Raw genomic sequence first — 14,572 nt, 5'->3', positions numbered from 1 at the left:
GGGGGGGGGCAACTCAACGCAGCGTCTAGCGGCCAACATAGCAACGGGGGCTGCTGCCTTGCACAGCTAGAAGCGCGGTTGAGGGTCAGCACCTTGACGACACTAGACTGCAACTGTCGCGCTTGACTCTGGCCCGGCACCGCCCTGCGTAAGGTTGGCAGGAAGGGCTTCAGTTACTGGTGCGCCCCCTCCCCTCCATCGAAGGGGAGCTCGAGAGCAGCAGCATTAGACCCACCTGCTGGTCCCAAGCAAAGATGGTGACATTGTATTGAAAGCCTGCGCCGGTCAAAGCATGCGTGGGCGGCAGACGGATCAGCGCAATCCAGCACGCAGGGGGTGCACGGCGCTGCATAAGCAAACCACGTGTATGCACGCATATGTGTGTTGCGGCAGTCTGTTGCCCATCGCGCACGAATGCGGTGAGTGCCACTTGCCTGACGCTGCCCGCACCCCAAGGCCGACGATGTCAGAGTCGCCGCTGCCGGACTGTGCCCCCGACAGGGGCGCCAGGCCCTGAGGGCGGGGTGCAAGGGCGGGAGGGGTGAGGGGAGGGGCGTTGACAGCGGCATGCCTGCAGCTTGGGGTGGAATAAACACGGTCAAGGGGTAACGCTTCTCCGAGAGCTGTTTGCCGGGCCTTGGCCACCTTGCAAGCCTGACAAACGAGGTGTGTGCATAGAGCACAGGTGCTGTTTTTTAGCAGCCACAATCTGCCTTGATACCTCTGCTGCAATGCTGTGGATGGTCCAGTTGTAGAAGTCCACACCGCACTGCAGGCACGCACGTGAGTGAGGAAGCCGGAGTGTTGGGGACACCTGGGCCAGCCACGACTGCAACAAACCCTGCAAGGCCGGGACGTGGGCGCAGCATGCCACTCATGCCCTTGCCCGTATGTAAGGGCCGTCGCCATGCCCGAGCACAGCAACGTCCCCGCAAACGCCACTCTCAAAGCCCTCAACACGAGTGCGCACCCTGCCCTTGTTGGTGCGAGCGTTGCGGCGCCAGCTGATGTAGATGTTGGTCAAAGGGTTGACCGATTCGGAGCCGACCACAGGTGGCGGGGAGGAGAAGAGGTTCAGCAGGTTCATCTGAGCGTTGCTGACCTCCCTCGCAGAGAGGCGCTGCACAGGGCCTGGCGCCGCCGAGCACACGGCGGGCCTGCAGTTTGCGCAAATGTGCGTGGCGTGTTACAAGATCGTCGTTGTGTGTGGGTGCGCTACACCCTGCACTCATTACACGTGTAGCGTGCTTGCTTGGCGATGGCGGATGATGGCCATGCCATGTATGTGTTTTGGCGAGCATCATGCGTGCGCGACTCATTTGTCATGCGGGCTGCTCTCATAGGCTGGAAACATCACATGTGCATGGTTGGGGCATCGAGCTCGAGCCTGCCATCACCCTGCCAAACACTCCTGCTGGCTCACCCAAAGATGGACGAAGGAACTGCAGTGATGATAATGGAAGCGCAGATTACCACGGCAATTGCAATCCTGTGATTTTCGTGTCATCAGGGTCAAGGCTTGTGGGTAGATATCAATACACTACCAAGCTCTGCACATCTCGTGCTCAGCATGCCCTTCTCCGACCAACGAACCATCAAATCAAGCAGCGCACTTGCGGCGTGTGGGTTGAGGCGCACCAGCGGATGATGCGAGCCTTTGTGAAGAAGCCCGATACGGGAAGCTGCTGCTGTGGCTCTCCACCGCTCATGTTGCCGGTAAAGGCCAGGGGCTGCTCTTGCACCGCCGCCCCGAAGTTCGGCTGGTGGGGTGGCTCATCCATGCTGAGCGTGTGGGGGCATGTGTTGGGCTGAAAACTTGGTGGCTGCTGGGCCTGAGACGGTTCCTCCTGAACTACCTGTGGGGCGCAGATGGTTTGTAGATGCTGGAGACTGTGGGGTGGTGCAGGGCAAAACCGGCTAGGGGCTACAGGCCACTGGCAAGCACTCGACAGCCGCCCCCCTTCTCGCCGGACCTTTGGACCGTCTGCCAGGTGTGAGGGCTGACGCGCCACCACGAGCACGGCGTGAGGCTCGGGTCCTGCTGCTGGTTCCGTTTGCCATGAGGTGGCGGCGGGCAAAGCCGCGGCAGGAGGCCATGTGCTGATAGTGGGTGATTCAGCCGCAGCGGTGGCGCTGCTGCGTGCCCACTGCGTCTGCTGGTTCTGTTGAGCCCACTGCTGCTCCTCCCTCTCCAAAGCTGCTCTGCTCGAGCTTGCGCCCATCCTTTATCCAAGTAATCACTCGAAGGGTCTGGCTCCGTCCCTGCACGTTCCGATCGGGAAGAATCGATCGACTCTTCGCAGAGTTGAATTGCAAAAATAAACTTTGGACCTCAAGAGGCCTATCCCGAGACGATGTCAGTCGTGTGACTCCTGTTGATGCTTGCAAGCACACCAACATCGCACCACCTTACAAGCAGCGGTCAAAAGTGGTCAATCCCAACAAGATTCTTCACGTGGAACCTGTCCGGCCTCAAACTTCTATATTATTCGTTGCCAGCATAAAGCTCGTTGTCAGGAGCGCCTCACAGCAGCACCTGCTGCCGGCAGGCAGTGTCTGGCAAGCCCGCCCTTGTACATACATATTTCAAGAAACATGCAACTGGCATCCACTCGCATCCGCGTCCTGCAAAGGATGAAGGTGCATTACAACAGCGTACTGGGAGGTGCTGCCATATGTCCCTCGCGTCAAGCCCCCACAACCAAAAGATCGCTCTTGCAGCCTCCATCTGCAGGTGGCTGCAAAACACACAAGCCGCGACAACAACAAACACGTCAAAAACTGGCCATCACTTCCGCTTCTTCTTGTGAAACTGGTTGCCTACAGTTCGGCATGAGCAAAGGAGCAGAGAGGCCGTTACGCCGTGCTAATGCAGGCTGATGGCCACTACTCTCAAACACTCATCACACACACACACACACCAGCGCGTGCCACCAGTGGCGCAGCAGCAAGCGCTCTTGCCAGCTGCTGACCCAGTGCCGCAAGCAGCCGCCACGGCCTGCCCCGCCCAGTTGTGCCCCTTGCCTCACCTGAGACCTTCGCCAGGACTCCGACCTTCTTCGCGCGCCCCTTCTTGCCGCCCACCACAACTCCCTTCTTGCTGCCTTTCTTGCCCTTGCCCTTCGCGCCCCGCGGACCCTTGCCGCCGCCGCCGTCCGCGTCCATCGCCTCGGGCCCGCCGCCGCGGCCGCGCGGCGGCGCCGCCTTGGCCTCGGCTATGCGCTCCAGCTCCCCTGCAGACAGCTGCACGGGCGGGGCCTCGGCGCACTGCTGCACCACCTCGAAGCGCTTCTTGTCCGCCTCCTCCTGCCACGTCGCCTTGACCTGGGGGGAGGGGGCGCGGCAAGGCACGGCCAGGGACGGCTTGCTCCTTGTTACACCACGGCGGGCGCTTGCCACATCAGCGCCTTGCCCTTATGGCATGCTTCACAGGTGGCTGTCAACGCTTACGACGGCGGATACGACAAGTCAGAGCTGCATAGCCTCTGTCCCAGCGCGCCGAGAACAACCGCTGCAGGAGCTTCAATGAGGCTGGGCACCGTGCATGCCCAAGCGCGTTTTTTTTCCGTTTGCTGCGGGCTCCAGGCAGTGCGAGCTTGACCGCTGCATGCATACCTTCTCGCGGCGGACAGTCCTCAAAGCCTTCTTCCTATTGCTGCGAGACCCCTTGGCCATAGCGCCCTGCTCGCGCCGCGAGTGACGGCTGCTTCGGCTGCTGCCGCTGCTGCTGCGGCCGCTGACGGCAGCGCCGCCGCTGCACTGCTCTTTGTGTGCAGGTGCTGCACGGGCAGTCAGACAACAAAGCTGCTAGCTTCTTCGGACCTGCCTGTTGCAAAGTGAGCTTCCCAAGCAGAGGTGGGCGCGGGCTACGCAAAGATTATTCAAGCACCTGGAAAGATAATGCGATTTCGACTTCCAATTGGAGCAGGTTGAGCGCGTATCATATGCGTGATGCCCGTAGAAACAGGTAGTTGGACGCAGCAAAGTCACTTGAAAGCACCAGATCACTTCCACAATTCTGCCTTCCGCGGTCGCGATGCTGAAGAATCCTCCGACTTTGCTGGCGAAAATATTGTGCAGCCGTGTCGCTATGGGTTGACCGCGGCTCTTGACTGTGCGCGTGGTGCCGGGGCATCTGGGCGTCTGCATAGGTACTCAGTTGGATAGGTGGATTGAATTTAAGGGAGTATGGCGCGTTTAATGAAGCTGCTGGCTGCGCGGAAGCAGCTGTAATTGCAACACCGCCTGGAGTCGCGATGCTGCCGTAACGCTCTGTCGCGCCGCTGTTCGTGTTGGCGACGGGTCGCATGCCGATTGCCAGGACGCTCTTGCCGCGGGCTGGGAGAGCACATCCTGCATCATGGCGTCTCCCAGCGCCGCGGAAGCGAGCCCAGGCAGCCGCGGGAACAGAGCGGGCGTCCCTGGGCATCCCGAATGGCGCCAGGTGGGCGCACCTGGCGGTGCGCTCCCTGGCGATATGCAAACATGTGAGCGCTTCGGTTGGGTTCAGGTGTGCAAGGAGGATGCTTGCATGGCTCCTGCATCTTGTGATGAAGTTGTGACGCAATTGCAAACAGATAAGCAGGTCATTGCCCCGCAGCTGCATCAATGGGCACCAGTGTCGGGGTAAGCGAAGCGCTGTCGCACCTCCTTGCCTTCTCCCAACATGTTTTCACCAGACGCAATCAGCGAGCTGGTGGCCAACGACCCCTCGCCGGCCGCGTCGCCCCTGCGGCGCGCGCGCAAGCGCGAGCTCGCGGCCTACGCGATGGGCGGCGCGCCGGCGGCCGAGTCGCCCGGCGGCATGCTGCTCGACGCGTCGGCGCGCGCGGCACAGATGGTGAGGCGGCCTTGGATGCTTGCTGGCGGACGCAGCAGCAATGCCCAACGCGTGCGAGTTTGGAGTCATCTAAACTCCAATGCTGCACAACCATGCGCCTTGCAAGCCTCTCATGCCAGCCGGGCGCCTGAGGCAGGCAGCTGATGGCGTCCGCCTGTGCCACGCTTCGTCCCAGGTGCTCGCCCGCGACATGCGCCAGGAGGCGGGCCCACCGCTCCTTGAGGCGTGGCTCGACTCTGTGCTCGGCGGCCCGGGCCCTCTGCTGGCCGGGCACGCGGCGGCCGCGGACCCCCCACTGCACCAGGCGCCGGGCAGCAGGCGGGGCCTGGAGGCGCACGGGCTCTCGCGGCAGCAGCTGGCCCAGGTGCGTGGCGGCGCGGGACACGCGCCCTGGCAGTAGCAGGGCAGCAGCGGCAGCTGTGCAGGGAGGTCCCTGGCCCACGCCACGTCCATTACGCCGGCGCAAATCCGTTGCTCACCAACTGTCCCAACTGCCGATGCCTGCCGCGCCCGGTTGATGCGTTGCTGTCGATACCCTCATCAAAGGCCGGCCTCTCCCCCGCGGCCGCCGACCGGGTGTACCGCTCCCTGTACGTCTACTCTGTGGGCTTTGGCGACACCCTGCGCGAGGCGCTGGCGCACAGTCAGCACCGCGCGGAGCTGCTGCAGGCGCTGTGGCGCGCGTTCCTGGCCCTGGCAGAGGCCGCGCTGCAGGTTGGTGCTCTGCATTCATGTTCTGCGTCGATAATCGGCCGGGCCTCCTCTAGCGCCTATCGGGCATATGGCGGCAGGCTGGTGTCTCTCGGTCCTGACCAATGCTGGAACAGCAGCGGATCCGGGACATGCGAGCCCTCGGCCAGCCGATGTGCTATCCGCTTCACCGCCGCTGCAACAAAAGAGCGCACGCCACCGCGGCCGCCCTGCCCCGCCCGCCTGCAGGTGGGGTTCAAGAGCGAGTGGCTGTCGTTGGCCGGGGCGGCGTCGGCGGCGATGGGCGAGCTGCTCGCGACAAAGGAAGCGCTGGCTGAGGTGGGTCTGCCGGCGAGCGGCCCCAGCGCGCGCCTGGCGGTGGTCTATCGGCGTGCGGCTGCAAAAATCACCTATGTGCTGGTTTGAGGTATTTGCTTGTACGCGAACCCCTGCAAGCAAGCTGGGGTGGCGTTGGGCCTCAGGGTGTCGAGCGGCGCCCTTCAGTACACAGCACCCCTCCAACGGCCTTCCAAGCCGCCTCCAACGGTGATTTGTGCAGGCGCGCTTCGAGAGCAACACCCTGTCTAAGGACGTGGCGTGGCTGAGCTCTGCCCATGCGGAGGCCACCGCACTGCGCGGCACACTCAAGCTGCAGGTGGGACCCCCGGGTGCGCGCACTGTTCACGCTGTGCGCCCCGTGCAGCTCGCTCCGGAGTGCGGTGCTGGAACCCTCGCTGCAGCGCCGCTCGTCCTGTCACAATGTGAGTTTTTTTGGTCAATCTGTGCTCTGTCCAGCTGACGAGCTCCTGGCAAACCCTCGCGTTCCGCGACAGCGTGACGTGCTGCAGGACTGCCTGGCGCGCGAGCAGCACGCGCACCAGCACTCGGTGGTGAAGCACGCAGACGCGCTGGAGGCCCGGTGAGTTGGCGGCGCCGACGCGCGGCTCTGCAGACAAAAGTACTGCAGGCCGGCGCGCCGTTTGGCTAGCTGGCTAGCTAGCTAGCTACGGGACATGCGGCGCTAGGTTTGGCATTATCATGGTATCGACTGTTGCTGCTCGCATCCTGCTGTTTTGGAGCCTCAACCTCTGGTAGCAAAGCCCTTGTTTTGTTCAGGTGACTGCCGCTCACATGTCACGTGCAGGGCACACATGCAGCTGCAGCTCGAGGAGGCGACGCGGCTGCTGCAAGAGAGCCGCGCGGCGCATGCGGAGCTCAAGGGGCGCCACGACGCGATGACGGCGCACTATGATGAGCTGCGGCGCCAGTGCAAAGGGGTGAGGCGTGTTCGTTGATGTCCTTGGGCAAGCCGCGGCAGCTGTCCGTCCTTTCTACCAGACGTTTTGCTTGAGGTGGGTGCTGTGAAGCGCTGATTGGGAGACGGTCTGATGGGTGGTCGGCGCGTCAAGTAAGTCGCATCAGCAGGGCCCTGAGCCGCGGCCGCGCGGCGCCGCAGGTGCGGGGCGTCTTCAGGGGCGTCGACGCGGGCTTGGCGCTGGACAGCCAGCTCTGCCGCCAGCTGGACGAGCAGGCGGCCGCCACAGGCCTGAAACTGCAGCCAACGCTGGCCGCGGCAGCAGCAGCGGCGGCGGCAGGGGCGGCGGAGGCAGCGCCGTCCCTGGTTGGAGGCTCAGGGGAGCAGCTTGGGGGCGCAGGAGCTGAGGCGGAGAGGTCAGGGCAGCGGCAGCAGCAGCAGCAGCAGCAGCAGCAGCAGCAGCAGCAGCAGCAGGAATCCAGTGTCGAGGAGACCGCTGAGGACATGCTGCCGCTGGCGGAGCGCCTTGGGAGCTGCGTCCAGCTGATGTACACCCAGTGGCGCGACGCGCTGGATGTGGCGGCGCGGAGCAGGGCGGCTGCATTCAAGGCAACCGACGAGCTGCGGGTGGAGAGCCAGGTGCAGGGCAGGGGGGGGCCGGTGGATGGGGGTGGGGGGCGCGCATGCGCCGAATGTATGTGAGGCAAGATAGCAAGGGTGACCTGAGAGAGCTGTTGGCGGCAATTCAAGAGAGCGGTGGTCAGGCTGCGACTGGGAAGGGGAACAGCCCAGTGGCGGGAACGGTTCATCTGTGATGGAAGAGGTTTCAGGGAGCCAGGCGTATTTGGCTGCTGCGACGGGACACGGGGCCCCGTGCCATGCAACACGCTCACGACACACGTTACAGCGACGAATCAACTGATGCGGCTGCTGCTGCCCGTGGCGTCGCAGGCCCGTGTCTGCGCCGAAGAGCTGTCGGATCAGCTGCGGGTAGCAGGGGACCGGCTTTCGCGGGAGCTCGCGGCACTCCAGGTGCGGCAGCAATTCGGTCCGCCAGGCGGACAGCGCAGCTGCGACGCGCCCATGACGACGCTCGGGCTGCACCCGCCTTGGCGCTGGGGATGCTCACGCCTTGCAGTTGTCTCGTTTGCGGGTTAGCACCCGCCCTCTGTCTGGCAGACCTGACTTGATCAACTCGACTCCACCAAATCCTTTCCACTCCAAGGCTGAAAACGAGGCCCTGCGCGGGCGCCTGGCGGCCGCCCTGGCCGACGCCGACGCCAGCCGCCTGGACCGCCAGGCGGCAGAGTGCGAGCGCGACCACGCCGTGGCAAGGGTCGCGGCGCTGGAGTGGCGGGCGGCGGGGCTGAGGGAGCGGGTGGCGCGGCTGGAGGAGGAGGCGCAAGAGCAGGCGGCGGCGCAGGCGGGGCTCAGGGACAGGCTGCAGGAGGCGGGGTGGCAGCTGCTGTCGAGGCGGCGCGTCCTTTCAGAGGTGGGGGCAAAGAGGGGTGTCTGCTGGCGAATTCTCATCCCTCGGGTCGCCGGCGGCCCCCCGTTGCCGGCTACAGGATGCTGCCGCGCCTGCTTGAGGCGTTGCTGTCCGCGGGTCGCCCAGCAGCGTCGGGCTTCACTGAGGGTGCCCCCCCTCTGCAGCTTGCGGATGCGGGCTGTATGCACAATATGCAAGCGCCTCGTGCTGCTGCCAACAGTGCAAGCACCACAGCGCCCCCCTCATGCTCCCTCATTCTCCACACCCCCCTCCTTTCACAGAACATGAAGGGCTTCTGCGTCTCCCTGCAGGCGCTCTGGGCCAACCAGACCGCGCGCGCGCTGCTGCAGGCGCGGCTCGCCGAGGAGCGGCGGCGCGCGCGCACGCTGGTGGCCTCCCTGGAGGAGCGCGACGTCCGCCTGCACGACATGGGCGCGACGGTGGGCGGGGGCGCGCGCGCGGCAAGGGGCAGGGCCGGTCCGTGGTTCTTGACGGTTGGTTGGTGAAAGCCCTCTTTGGCTGGTGCGCCATAGGCAGCCTCCGCTAGCACAGGCCGCTCCCTGCACAGAGATTCGGGATCGTCGATCAACTGAGTGGCACTCTCTAATTTCCCTCTGGCACCAGGGCAACCCTTCTTGCAACACCATACCTTTGAGGGTTGATTTTGGTCTGTTTCCTGCCCCCCTCTTTTCGGGGCTTGCGCCTGGGCTGCAGGTCCAGGACCAGTCTGATCAGATCCTGCGGCTGAGGGGCGAGGTGTCTCTGTTGGACAGCAGCCTGCAGGACAGCCAGAAGCAGGCAGTGGCGCTCACGGCACGGCTGCAGGTGCGCGCGAGGACGTGCGTGCACACGCGCACACACACTCATGCACGCACACACGCGCACACGTGCACACACACACGCACAAACACACACAGACACACACACACACACACTCACACACACACAACAACAACAACAACAACAACAACAACAACAACAACAACAACAACAACAACAACAACAACAACAACAACAACAACAACAACAACAGCTTGCTGAGGCGCACCATGAGGAGCTGCAGTCTGCGTATGCGTCAAAGGAGGAGGAGGCAGCGGACACCGCCAAGGCACTGCGGCGGACGACAGCCAAGCTGGAGGCGTCGCAGGCCGCCGTAGAGAATGGGAGGCGGGACATACAGAAGGTGGCTGCAAGGGGGAGCCTGGGGGCGATTGGTCGGGCCGGGGCCGCCAGTTGCACTGAGGCGGCAACGGCATAAGTGGTGGCAAGTTGACCACCACAGGCCGCGGACGCGCTGCTGGCCAGAGGGTCCTGGTGTGCCACCTTTGAGGCCGGCTTGTCGCGCCTCTTTCGGCCCCAAGGCGCGATCAAGCAGCCCCCAGGCTCATTTGCTGGTGGTGTACCATTTGACCGGATGCGGCGGAGTGACAGCCCGTTTCCCCCTAACGCCCAAAGCGCAAGACCGTTGTGTTGCGTGGCGCAGGTGCGGGAGGCGGCCGCAGAAGTTGACCGCGCTCTGGTTGAGTGCCGGCTGGAGGTGCGCGCGGCCGAGGTCGACGCGGCGCGGCTCGACAGGGAGAGGCGGGACGCTCTGGACCGACTGGACGCCACTAAGGTGGGGCGCCATGTGGCAGGGGGCAAACGGAGGGCGCGGCGGCGGCGGCCTTTACGGTTAGGGGCGGTACCCCTTTGGGGAGCCAGGGTTTCTCCCCTCCGTGCTGGACAAGCGTGATGTAATGTAACTTATTGTAATGGTGGCGGCGGCGCCCATCTGACGCTCATGCGAGTCGTGGCATGCCGGCAGTGCCCGCTGGCAGTGCCCGCAATGGAGCACGCGCGAGCGGCATGGCGAGGTTTCAAGGCTGCACGTCCAGCGGCGTGCTGTTGGTGCTGGCGGGGCCATCGGCTTGAAGCCAACAAACCACCAGGCTTGGCAGCACTCCCCCACCGGGTTTCACTTTTAACCCCGTTCATACCAATTGCATCATCTTGCCCGGCCCAGCCACCCTCCCTTTTGCCCATCCTCGCTCCCGCCTACATCCCACCACCCATTTCAGGCGCGCCTGGAGCTTCAGGTGCAGAAGCTGGCCGGCGAGCTGGCAGCAGCTGCGCGGCGGCTGGAGCTGGCGGGAGCGGATCTGCAGGGGGAGCGTGACAGGGGGGCGGCGCTCAAGGCCCTGGTAGAGCGGAAGGTGAAGGGGGTTCTGGAGATCTGGTTGTGGCAGATCTGGGCAAGGGGAAGACAGATCTAGGTGGGTCCTTGCGGCCCTTGCCTGGAACCTTAATTTTGTGCTGTCCAGGCAGATGATTACCCGCGTCAACGTGTATAGGAGTGTGACAGCAATGTGCTGGAAGCGTGCAACTGATGCCTGCCCCTTCCTTGCCTCACCACTCTCACAACCCCACCTCTGACCCCGCCCCGCGCCCGGCCGCTCCGCGCCCCCCACCGCCCGCGCCCCCTTGCAGCGCGCCAAGAAGCGGAGGTGGAAGGCGGCCTGCGGGGCGGCCGACAGCGAGATGCGGGAGCTGCACGGCCGCCTGCTGGCGCGCCAGGAGGCGATAGAGGCGCTGGAACGGCGGGTGCAGAACCTGGAGGCTGAGGTGAGGTTTTGGCTGTGGTGGCGCTATGGGTTGAGCCGTGGATGGAGCGGCGTTGAAGACACAAGGTTGCAGGAGAGGGCGAGGGCGGGTGTTCGTGAAGAGGGGGGCCGGATTGGAGGTGCAGGAGGAGGGAAAAGTCAAGGTGTGGTGGGGGGGGAAGGGGGAAAAGGGGAAACGGCGAGGTTTGCTCAGGGCGCGTGCCTGAGTCAGTGGAATACCACCGTTAGAAGGGTGGGTGGATGTCTCCCGAGGGGTGGGTTTGTGTTTGGGGGGTGGGTGCTGGAGTACGTGGCCGAAGGTGGTTGCATGGGTGCATAGACACTGGCGTGGGCCAGGAGAAGGGCCGCCAGGTGGGAGCAGGCAAGGGGCAGAGGTGCAGTGGCATGCCATGCAGGAGCTCAGAGTCGGCACAACCTCGGCCTGACACACTCACACACCGTCTGCGCGCAGCTCCTGCTGCTGGGCGCGAGCGCCCGCGCCCGCGTCGCCGTCGGGCGGCCCGCAGAGGACGACGCGGGGCTTGGGATGACGGGCGCCGAGGGGCCGGCTGTGGGCGTGCCTGAGGCGCGGCGGATGCTGGATGAAGCCTTGGAGGGTGGGAGGGGGGCGTCACTGCTTTCCCTGGGCTCAGCAGCTACGCCTCTGCTTGAGAAAAGATGCCGCATGCGGGAAAGAGGGTACCAACAAGCGCTGGGGGCGTTGCACAATAATTGGATTTCAGGCGGTGTAGATGCCGGATGTAGGGGGGTGTGGGAGGGACACACCGTGCTGTACGCGTTGCGGCGTGGCGCTGTGCGCGCTCGTCACCACATAGGGCTTGCAGCCAACAGATTGCCTCACACTCGCTCGCCCAAGCCTTGTTTTCTGACGCCGCATTCGTACGACCTAACACGCCGCCTACTGACTTTGCAGAGGCACATGACACAGCAGCCGAGCTGCTGCATCTTGATGAGCAGGCAGAAGCGTTGGAGGTGGAAAAGCAGCAGCTGGTGGTGGGTGCACCCAGCGCTCGGGTTTGAGCAACGAGGGGGGGCTAGCTGCAGAGGGGGCAGCGACCAGGGCGGGGAGAGTGGCAAGTTGGGCTTGTATGCACCGCTGGCGAACAAGAGCTGATCAAAATCAGGGGGCTGAGCGCATGAGGCCAGCACCCCGCACCTGGCCTCAGAGGCTCCGTCGCTGTTATTGACAATCTTATCCTGCGCTTTGACACACCCCTCGCCCCCTCTATCAGCTGAGCCTGGCGGCGCCGGAGCTGTCCGAGGATGCTGTTTCAAGCGTCAAGGAGCAGGTGCTCGAGATCCGAGACCAGGCCGCCCAGATCAGGGGCGCCAGATCCGACGCCGAGGGGCGCCGCGCCGCCGCGCTCGAGCGCGCGAGGCGCGCCGAGACGGCGCTGCGGGCGGCGCACGAGGCGCGGGTGCTGGAGCGGCAGCAGCTGCTGGCCCGCAGCGCCCTGAAGGTGGGTCGGGGGTGGCAGGGGCTGTGCCGTAGGTGTGGGGCAGTTGGGGTGGCTGTCGGCCGTGCGCCGTCCCTGGCTTGTGCAGGCGCCTCGTGACATTGCGCTGAATGCTGGAGCTTGCTTCTGCTGCTGCTGCTGCTGCTGCTGCTGCTGCTGCTGCTGCTGCTGCTGCTGCTGCTGCTGCTGCTGCTGCTGCTGCGCACAAGCTCTACCGACTTGCATGCACGGCGGGTCAGCATCGATTGTGCCGCTCGCACCCTCACAAGAGGGGGGCAGGGTGATGCAGAGATGTCAGCTTGCTGATGTAAGATAGATGAGCAGGCGCTGCATCTGGGAATGCCGCTTTTTTTGCACGCCTGCTGCTGTCTCGTCGAGCCGACGCCAACCCCTGCCGCGTTCCACCCACGCCCGTCCACCAGGCGGAGGACCTGGTCAACTCGGCCGCCTTTGCTCAGCTGGCCGCGGCAGAAGCCGCGGAGGCCGCCACGCAGGCGCGGCTGGCGGAGCACCTGGAGCTGTTTGATGGGGCGCGGCGCGACAAGGCGGCGCTGTCTGCACGCATGGACGACCTGCAGGTGGGGCAGGGGCGCAGTCAAGGGCACGCTGGGAGGGTTGGATCAAGTGCGAGGCGTGCGCACACTCCTGAAGCTGGATTCGCGCATTCCGGGGTGCAGAAATGTTCCTCCTGCCCTGTAACATCAAATTTGGCATCAAGTAAACACCATTCTTATTTGCATCTCCCCTACGCTTGCATTTCTTCATACATGAACACACGCTCACATGTCGACTAATGTAAAACAGGCAGGCATCACTGCGTTCTTGGAGCGGATCCGCTCCCTGGAGGGGGAGCGCACAGCTCTGGAGGACCGGCTGCAGAGGGCCACAGGTTCCATCAGCTTCCTGCAGGTGCGGGAAGGCTGGGCGCGACAATGGACACGGTGCGGGAGCATGCACATGTGCGCGCACGTGTGTGTGCGTGTGTGCGGGCATGCATGAGTGCGTGCGTGTGTGTGTGTGTGTGTGTGTGTGTGTGTGTGTACGTGCGCGCGCGCGTGCGTGCGCGTGCGCACATATTTGTCCATGCATGCATGCATGCATGCATGCATGCAGGCGTCGCCCGTGTGAGTGCGGTCTTCACAAGAATTCATGCAGCCCCGCACGTTTTGGCACGCGCGTGTGCAAACACAAGTACATGCCCTGTCACGTTTGTGCGACCCCGCGACGACCAAGCCCACCGCCGCCTAGTCGCCCCGCGCCACCTCCCTCGCGGCGCAGACCGAGGTGTCCCAGCTCAAGGGCGAGCGGGAGCGCCTGCGCGGCAGCACCGCCGCGTTCGAGGGGCGCATAGAGGAGCTGACGCGCGAGGTGGAGGCGGCGAAACAGGTGGGGGATGGGGCCGCGGGGACCCCCGGGAGGCAGGGGCGAGGAGGGCTGACAGGACGGCTGCTGTGCGTGCAGGCAGGCGCCCTTGTGCAGGCACCAGATGCACGACGAACGGTTGTTCGAATGCTGCAAACCGAGCGGCAGCGAAGCCAGGTGGTATGCAGAAGAGTGGCGGCGTAGTCAGCGCACGTGCGCCCGCTATGCGCTCCCGACATATGTTGTTGTCCCCACGCGAGCCATAAACCGCACCCGTCTCGCTTGGCTGTACGGCCCGCAGACGCTCGTCACCACTCTTCGCAGCCTGGAAGCCAAGCACGACGCCGAGCGCTCCGCCGTCGAGGCCCGCGCCCGCGCCGAGCGCGCCCGCCACACTGACGAGGCTCGCGGGCTCGAGATTGCGGCAGCCGCGGCCCGCGAAAGAGCAGGGAGGCTGCAGGCCCTGTTTGAGCTCGTGGCCGCGGAGGCGCTGGCGCTCTGGCAGGGGTCGGCACCGCCGCAGCGGCAGGCGGCGCTGCTGCTGCACCCAGAGGGCGGCAGCCTGAGCGGAAGCGGTAGCGGCAGCGGCAGCAGCGCGGCCGGCGGGCTGCCGCTCGGGCCGCCGGGGGCGGCGGCGGCGCCGCAGCTCCCGCTGCCGGAGCAGGCGGCGCCGCCACGGTGGCTCTTCAAGTACCGCGCCGGCGCGTGGCGGGCGGCTGAGGAGGCGCTTATGGAGCTTTCCCTGGAGCCCAACCCGGCTGCGGTCGGTGAGCCCGGCCATCCCTTGTCCCGACGCGGGCGCAACTCTGCGGGGTGCACGCACGCGCGTACCTGCTCGACTCAGGTTGTGGCTGCGCAGCTCCCCCCCCCCCCCCCGGG

The 14,572-nt window shown here is 64.9% G+C and overlaps 2 protein-coding genes across 2 annotated transcripts in view; one reads left to right on the top strand and one right to left on the bottom strand.

The window, feature by feature from the left end:
- Positions 1-2,788: 2,788 nt before the first annotated feature.
- MNEG_0364 (hypothetical protein) lies at positions 2,789-3,675 on the bottom strand (the record flags this gene model as incomplete). The annotated part of the gene is made up of 3 exons (XM_014051160.1): positions 2,789-2,820; positions 3,030-3,324; positions 3,616-3,675. 3 exons carry the CDS (start codon positions 3,673-3,675, stop codon positions 2,789-2,791), a joined length of 387 nt encoding a protein of 128 aa, XP_013906614.1.
- A 991-nt stretch (positions 3,676-4,666) lies between these two features.
- The window catches only part of MNEG_0363 (flagellar associated protein), a gene marked incomplete at both ends in the record, with an annotated part of 13,593 nt that continues 3,687 nt past the window's right edge, over positions 4,667-14,572 (top strand). The window contains 23 exons of the mRNA XM_014051159.1: positions 4,667-4,840; positions 5,016-5,204; positions 5,387-5,554; positions 5,780-5,869; positions 6,090-6,185; positions 6,364-6,449; positions 6,675-6,807; positions 6,987-7,424; positions 7,737-7,817; positions 8,011-8,277; positions 8,556-8,714; positions 8,989-9,099; positions 9,308-9,457; positions 9,758-9,889; positions 10,332-10,466; positions 10,741-10,875; positions 11,326-11,470; positions 11,788-11,867; positions 12,107-12,334; positions 12,754-12,909; positions 13,136-13,240; positions 13,610-13,717; positions 13,995-14,460. Of these exons, the coding sequence (XP_013906613.1) occupies positions 4,667-4,840; positions 5,016-5,204; positions 5,387-5,554; positions 5,780-5,869; positions 6,090-6,185; positions 6,364-6,449; positions 6,675-6,807; positions 6,987-7,424; positions 7,737-7,817; positions 8,011-8,277; positions 8,556-8,714; positions 8,989-9,099; positions 9,308-9,457; positions 9,758-9,889; positions 10,332-10,466; positions 10,741-10,875; positions 11,326-11,470; positions 11,788-11,867; positions 12,107-12,334; positions 12,754-12,909; positions 13,136-13,240; positions 13,610-13,717; positions 13,995-14,460 (3,832 nt within the window). The remainder of the gene's footprint in view (positions 4,841-5,015; positions 5,205-5,386; positions 5,555-5,779; positions 5,870-6,089; positions 6,186-6,363; positions 6,450-6,674; positions 6,808-6,986; positions 7,425-7,736; positions 7,818-8,010; positions 8,278-8,555; positions 8,715-8,988; positions 9,100-9,307; positions 9,458-9,757; positions 9,890-10,331; positions 10,467-10,740; positions 10,876-11,325; positions 11,471-11,787; positions 11,868-12,106; positions 12,335-12,753; positions 12,910-13,135; positions 13,241-13,609; positions 13,718-13,994; positions 14,461-14,572) is intronic.

The sequence above is a fragment of the Monoraphidium neglectum genome (assembly GCF_000611645.1).
Source record: "Monoraphidium neglectum strain SAG 48.87 unplaced genomic scaffold scaffold00028, whole genome shotgun sequence".
In the NCBI taxonomy this organism is placed as follows: domain Eukaryota; kingdom Viridiplantae; phylum Chlorophyta; class Chlorophyceae; order Sphaeropleales; family Selenastraceae; genus Monoraphidium; species Monoraphidium neglectum.
The sequence above is the reverse complement of the archived record's forward strand: the minus strand, read 5'-3'. Positions and strand labels throughout refer to the sequence as shown.